Below are 7707 nucleotides of genomic sequence, written 5' to 3'. Positions count from 1 at the left end.
CGCCAAAAAGGACTGTCGTGGTTTAACCTCAGTTGGCAGCTAAGCACCACGCAGCCGCTCGCTCACTCATTCCCCCCCCCCCCCCCCGGGGGGGGGGGGAGTGAGCGAGCAGCTGTGTGGTGCAGTTGCCAACTGAGGTTAAACCACGACAACACATCTGGCCTGGGCCAACAGCATCCTCTCAACAACTCCCCATCGCAGCTGAGGAGCTAGCGCAGGCCAGGGAGCAGCCCCAAGAAGCAGTCTGCATGGAGTCATCCTGCTTTGGAGGGTAAGAGTTTAGTACTGCATACGTAGGACATTCCTGCCTCCTGGACTTGGTGCCAGAGAGAAGTCCCAGGCACATTTAATTTTCTAGTATACTACCACAGCCTTGGAGTCTGGTCATACAACAGCATCTAAAGCAACGGACCCTGACCTACGGACCCTATCCTTACAGTCTGCATTTAAGGCAAAGAAGAGCTGGCAGAAACAGAGACCAGAGAAGAAGGTAACAGTAAGACAAGGTGTCGTGACGCTCGGGTTGCCTACTCATTGTCAGAAGTTGGAGGAGGAGAGGGGCAAACAGCTGATATTTAGCGTACGTATGTCACCTAAGTTCAAGACAGCCAACAGAACTAGAATTTTTGATGTTAATCATACTAAGGACCGATTAACTATATGAAAGTGTATTACTTTGCTGCATTTCTTACTCTATGTTTCTCCCTCATACTGGGCAATTTGTTTGAGTTTCAGAAATACCTCTCTCATGTTTTAACCACTGGCACTTCCAAAATGCCGTTGCTCTTGCACCTGAAGTTTTCACCCCGTCTCCGTGCACCCGCTTGGAGGAGGTCTATCAACAATATAAAAACATACCAAAGGGGGGGACGCGCTCCACTTCTGTCGAGCAGACGTTCTCCTCGTGTGCCCATCTGCCATAGGTGGCAGAGTAGATGATAAGGAACTTGGACTCCTGACAGTGGAGTTTCAGCTCCTGGTTTTCACATGCTGATTTGGTTTTGTATTCAGCTAAAATAGAAGCAAATAACAACATGGTAGCATGAGGCAATTTACTCAGCTGGACTGTTAACAGCAAATAGCAGCATGACGGAAAACAGCTTTTCTGCAAGTTCTGTTGCGAGTGATATGTGGCACTATTACAACCAGAGACAAAGCCAATAGTAAAGTGGAGTGTTTCCTCCAACTGAATTGCTCCCATACGACTATCTAAAGCCTCCGGCTCCTTTTTGAAAGGAGCTGTTAAAAGTTAACTTTTGCCAATCTCTTCTCCCAGTGGAACAGCCTCCCCCCTTCCCACCCGATTTCCTGGCTCGCTTTCCACCACAGCTCAGCAGGAGAAGCCTCATCCTTTCCTTTTGTCTCTCCCCGGGACAATGGTGCATTCTACGCCTACTTCAGATGCCTGCCTGAGTGCTGAGAGCCTCCGACCGCTCATCAATCATGGGGATGGCTGGCATCACCCCGTGCCACCGCATACAGCACTGAGCGAGCGCTGAAGAATGGGAGGCACAAAGGCACGGGGATGGGCTACGTATCCCGAGCCAGGCAGTGCTCTCAGCTGTATTTGCGTGGCTCTACCAAGGTCAGTGGGTTTCCCTGGGCGTGAACTATCCAGCAAGGGCTCGTTTGAAAGTTTTTCCTGACAAAGCCACGTGAATCAGGAGCCTGAGAAAAATACACCCCCTCCCTTTCTCAGCTGGTGCAGGCACACTGGCAGCGCTCTCGGCACAGAGGTGGGGAAGCCAGTGAGATCGTCTTCCAGACAGCATGGTTTATCCCTCCTAGGGAACTGGTTAAAACCTGCCATCTGGCCAAGGAGGTCTCTTGCTGGCCCAAGCAGCCGCTCTGCTTGCAGCATTTTACTGCTCAAGTCTTCCTGATCTAGGTATGGTGGCAAACCTTTTCACTGCAGATAAGGCCAGGGAAAAGGGTTTATTCTGCTCCATTTTTCGGTCCTTCAAAAATGTGAAAACAGGAAAAGGAGGTTCCTGAGCTGAGCAGGAGAAAAGGGAAACCTTATTGTTACTGAGTGGTACCCCTGTGAGTGGAGTGTGGGACTAGAGAGAGAAAAACCTCCTGTCTATTCAATAAAGAAAACATTATTGTTTCACTTAGAATAGAACAGATAAAAAAATGGGTTAATGTTCTTGGTACTAGTCCAGTTTCTTCCATTCGAGCTCATCAGCAGTCACAACTTTAAGTCTAAAAAGAGCGATTTTAATAAATACTTGACCTGCTGCAGATTGTTACTTCTGCAGAAGCACCTGCCATACCGTACACCCATGAGGATCATGCCAAGAAAATAGAGGCTCTGACCCAAGGGCTGACAGCCTAAAGCGGGGCTCTCTATCTATACGGCTGCGCTCCGTGGTTGCTGGAGAGGCTATGGAAGTACAGACAACAGAAAAAAACCCCACACGTGGTATAAGACAAAGGTAAGAATATAACAGAGACCTCTGCAGAGAGAAAGCAACAGAGGAAAATACAGTATTTCTAAATAGATGAAAAACTAAGGGATTCAGGCAATTGCTTAAGTGCCGACTTCAAGGCAAGGAGACTGTAAAATAAAGTTATACTCAAGTGATTTCCTGAGTAAGGATGTTTTCCACAGCCAAGCCTAACAATATTGGTATCTTACCTACAAATAAAAATTTCCTGTCACATGAAATCATGTAATTTGCACTGGAACTGGACTATTCCTCAGTTCTGAAGGCAGCACTTGCTCTTAAATACACTTTTCACCAGCTTTTGTAAAATCCCGATTCCAGAGAATATTATATATTCAAAGTAGCTCATTTCCAGTGGGAAAAATATTAAGCACCTTATAAAAGTAACAAACAGGATCCCAATCCAATTTTGATCAGTAAAAAGAGATTTCGAATGACATATAGACAACTATGATATTCAAATTCATCTACTATTAATAATGGACTAATCATAATATGTAAAAGAAAAAAATCTTTAAACTATAATAAAACAGATCATAAAAATGTTAAATTTCAGACATTTTTTTTCCCCTGATGATTGGCCCAGTAAATCTCCCTGGGAGTTCTTGTGTCAGTGCTTTGCCAAAGGTTAACATCTGCCTACTCCATTCCCGCATCTCTGTTCTGACTTCAATACTCTGCATAAATTGGCCCTTCAGTTTGCTTGCCACCCCTGTTCCTATTCCACCAATGGTGTCTATCTTAATGCTCTGATTAAAGAAAATCTCTTTTGTGCTTTCTCCTTTAGTCATGGGATGGTATTTCTGAGCTGGCTGGTGAACCTACCCATAAATCATCATTCAACTATTTTCTTTGGGACCCATTTCAGCCACACTGGGGATTAGCTGCCAAAAAAAGCTGAGCCCCCCGGGCTACTGGGGCTTGTTCTTATATACAATAGCAACAAGAAAAACAATTAAACAATAAATGAAACCTCATGATGATTGTCTTAATCTTTCTTACACTTTTCTCATGTTTACAAAGTGCATTCTCTTTGAGGCAGGATTTGTCCCTTTATATATCGACGTCAATTGCCTGCACAGAATACAGGTGATTCTACAATGAAATTCTGTAATAAAGTTAGCCACACATGTGTATCCTCCAGCCATTTTTCTATAAATGGGAGGTAGTAACAGATGATCTTTGAAAGCTTTGGTCCTACCTCCTTAAGCGTTTTTGCATATTCCTTATTATGGTATCTTCTTCATCATTTGGATCCTCAGCCCAAGCATCTGTTTTTGCTGTTCAGCTCTATCTTTCTAATATGACATTTTCATTGCCATCTCTTTAAAAATAATTTCCAAAACATTCTTCCTTTCTAGCCTGATGTCTGACATTTCTGCCAAACTACACTGGTCATTGAATTGGCAGCAAGCACACTGAAGTTGTAAACACAATGGAGAGCTAAGGTAAAGCAGAAAAAAACAATTTGCTATTAATCTAAGAGTCTCAAAACTTCACATGGATTTATGCAAAGCCTTGTGCAGTGGCATTTTAACCAAAACAAACAAGGAAACACACACAAAAACACATTTGCCTGATGTGATTTACTTACTAGGTTTGCATTTAAAGGAGACAAGGAGGAATTTAGTGGTCCCTGGACACAGATCAGGTCCAAAAACCCGACTATTGACAAGGAGTTGGCAGGATCTCAGGTTTTGGCATTCATCCAGTACTTTCTAGAACAACGGGCAAAAAGGATAGGCTTGAAAACATGGTATGAAGCTATACAGCAATGAGAACACTTAGTTGTACTTTGTTCTATACAAGAGAGAAATCATTCCTTCACAACTTTTTGGCTATAAACACGTAAGAAACATCTGTATCGCTGGATATAAGCCCCATCTCTACTGGACTTTGAGTCATGGCCAAGTTCATGGGAACACATTCATCACAGCGATGCCCATGGCAACTTCGGATGTTACCAATTTGCTGTTGTTTGTCACTCTTCCCTCTGCCCCCAGCCAGTCGGACAGATCTCGCTGTGTGCCACCACAGCCTCAGTGGTGCTTGGGACTCTGTGCAGAGCCCAGAGCAAGTGGGAACACGCTCAGCCCCCAGCCTCTTCACTGACCTGCCTGAGGCACTCACACACTCCTGATAGCATTTATGGGAGTGCAATGTCCAGGTGAAGCATGCTAACTCAAAAAGATGTCTTTTTAACCATTCCATCTCAATCTACTTAAGTTTACCTGATCATGCTCCGTAATATCTTCACTTGAAAAAGTTCTAACTAACGACTTGGTGTGCTTAGTGACACTTAAGCACAACCCTAGCTTTAAGCCGTATGTAGGACCTCCTGCTTAAGGGGCAATTACTTCTTGCTTGCCGTTACACATATTATCAGGCATTTACTTGACTTGCCACTTGAACAAATTTCAGAATTGGTTTGATTGGATAGCACAGATGTGCCTGGCTATCCTAAGCCTGCTTGTCTGTTGTTTTTTTTTTTTCAAATGCTCTTGTAAGGCCGTATCTACCCCAGATTTTTTGGCCCAGCAATATACCATGGTTCTTACTGTGCTGCTTCACTGGGAGTGGCAACGGAGGAGGACAATAAAAAGGTCAGCAGTGTTATACGCAAAGGGTCACGTGGGCCCTCCCCAAGTCCAGCAAAAGGACTGCGTACTCCCAGTGCTCACATTAGTGTTCCCACTTCATCAGTGGTTTCGGAGCTGTAGCTATAGAAAATATGAAGACATTGCCCAAGATGAGTCTGAGTTTTTAACACAGTCACAAGCCAAAGCACCTAAAAAAAACCAGTTTAAGTACAGCAGTGTACTTATGAAATTCTTATTCACCTTCAAAGCCCAGTTTAGAGAGGGTTTTCTATGCACTATTTTTGGATAGTCTGTGTTGTTGTGCCCAGGATTCTTGATGTTTAAAATCACAGCAGGCTGCAATAAGGAGTGTATTGTCTCCAGGTCACCCCACTCTCAACAGGAGTAACTGATAGTTCTCTGATAGTTTTATGTACTCCCATAAAATCTATGGGAATTTTTGCCTTGTTTCTCATCAGAAGGGGTCTCAGTCATACCAAGAGGCCAAATCACAAATTGACCACTGTGACAGCACAAGCTGCACTCTTGTTTCCAGGCTGAGAGAGCTGGCAGTGGCTGAATCTCTCCTGTCATCCCTGGAAGCCATCCCTCCTAAGCAGAAATGATACACATTGGCAGCACATTGCAGTGATCCTGTAACACTCTTGCCTTTTTGTTCCCGTCAGTAGAAGAAGAGGACTTGCATCCAACACTTTTTGAGCATTAAGTGCACTCTAAAGAGTTTAAAAGGCAAGAAAAAGCACAGCAGACTTAATTTTATCAGTCAATTCTTCTTTTACAGAGTTGCAAGTCGAACAAATAACTCCTCCTTAATTGGGATGGTTCTGGAACAGGCCAGTGAAATAGAGTTATGTCTTTAGTAAGTGAAGATAGCTGTCCCCTACTGAGTCACCTTCTGTTTGCACCTGAGCTGGATCATCTCCTGTGCATCTGCTTGTATTTTCTCCTACTTAATGCAAACAGCAGTTGCATTTTCTATCACGTTGCTGTGCAAAAACACGCAACCACAAAAGCAAACAATGATACTCGTAATGAGATAGGACTGGGCTGTTAATATCTCGAGACAGATCTAACTTTGCAGTGATTGTTTTAATAGGAGGTCGCTGTAAAAAATGCCTGTCATGCTTCCTCCCGGCTGCAGGGTAGCATCACGCCCCATTATGCACACTGCAGACGCAGTTCCAAAGGGAAGGGGAGGAGGGATGAGATCACTGGTGCTCTTTTCTAAGAAATCAGTTTACAGGATGTGTCTCTTCTTCTTGACAGAACCGGAACTCCCTGAGATGCAGAGCATTTGTATCTCTCACGTTCGTGGCCTCGTCAAAATGCTTTTGTGCCTTTGATCAGTGACAGTGCCTGAATGATGATGATAGTTTATACAACAGTTATCCCATGCTGTGTTTATTATACTCAAGGGAAAAAACTGCCCATGGAGACCTCACAAAGGCACTCACAAGCCCAAAATAATCATTGGTGTCACTTCGCTGTAGTCAGTAAGACGACATCAAGGATGCATCTGGCCTACTGTTTTTGGTGGAGAGATGTACTTTCACATGGCCCATAGGTCATGTCTGGAATGTCTTCAGAAGTTGCAGTAAAGCATGGGCAAGCCATACTTATAAAACTGCCCTAATATTGTTTCTGGAGAGAGGGTATTACTGCCAAACCACTCCATAAAACTCTTCAACTTACTAGTGCTGGGAACAGACATTCGCTGTTGTCAAGAAGCAATGTGTTGGCTGCAAACACAGATGTTGCAAGCTTCATCAAAGCTTCTGTAGAGCATTTGCAACAGCTTCACCATCAGAACATGTTCAGATTCCACTGACTACTCATTTTTGCAATGACTTACTGAATTTGGCCTAACACTGGGCATTTTCACTATGATGAAACAAGCCTTTGACAGCAGTGTAAGTCAGACCCTCTGAGTCTGGTTACAAAAGTCTCCACGGCAGAAAGTAGTAATTTATGAAGTATGAATCATTTTAAGCTATACTTAAGTGGACCCAGCAAACAAACCATAAGATATTACTGACACAAATCATGTATTCACGAAAATGCAGATATCTGCAGAAGTGCTTAGGATCTGCTGTTTAGCTGTCACAGTGCCTTTTCAGTGAGTGAAGATAGGCATGGAACAAGCCAAACGCCAACCAGAGTGCCAACGTACTCAGTGGATTTGTAACCCTGCTCTGGTCAATGTTTGTATCCTCTCCTGGCGACAAGGAGGGCCTGTGTGATGGATTAAGACTGGTCTGCTCAGTCATGACTAGCCCTTGATTAGAATGGAATTGATTATTTTAGGGAACTTTGAGAATGGGGTTTCCAAAGCAAGGCTCTTCAAAATAGCAGGCAATCTACAAAGCCTTCACAATCCTATGGTAATATCCTGCTGGTCAGACAAATCCTTTCAGTTGTAATACCTTTGATGGTAAACTGACATAGACACGATGTCATTTCATTCAACGTTGTGAACACTTGCCGTTTTCACACAGCATAGCTCACCATACGGAAACCATCAAAAACATTCTGTGCATTAAGAACCTTTACAACGTGCGATACCTGCAAAGAGGTGGGTGCCACACAGTTTATGGGTTCTGTCATCCTGGTTTCAGGCTCCTGAGTACTACACATGTGGTAGTCTTGCCCGTAAAATG

At 43.8% G+C, this 7707-nt stretch overlaps 1 protein-coding gene across 1 annotated transcript in view; it reads right to left on the bottom strand.

The window, feature by feature from the left end:
• Positions 1–7707, bottom strand: part of EVA1C (eva-1 homolog C (C. elegans)) — a 46103-nt gene that overhangs the window by 17103 nt on the left and 21293 nt on the right. The window contains 3 exon segments of the mRNA XM_009328014.1: positions 859–1011; positions 4045–4168; positions 7613–7707. The exon segment at positions 7613–7707 is cut by the window's right edge and continues 31 nt beyond it. Coding sequence (XP_009326289.1) covers positions 859–1011; positions 4045–4168; positions 7613–7707 — 372 coding nt within the window.

This window comes from Pygoscelis adeliae, unplaced genomic scaffold (assembly GCF_000699105.1).
Source record: "Pygoscelis adeliae isolate BGI_AS28 unplaced genomic scaffold, ASM69910v1 Scaffold154, whole genome shotgun sequence".
In the NCBI taxonomy this organism is placed as follows: Eukaryota; Metazoa; Chordata; class Aves; order Sphenisciformes; family Spheniscidae; genus Pygoscelis; species Pygoscelis adeliae.
This window is presented reverse-complemented; position numbering and strand designations above follow the sequence as displayed.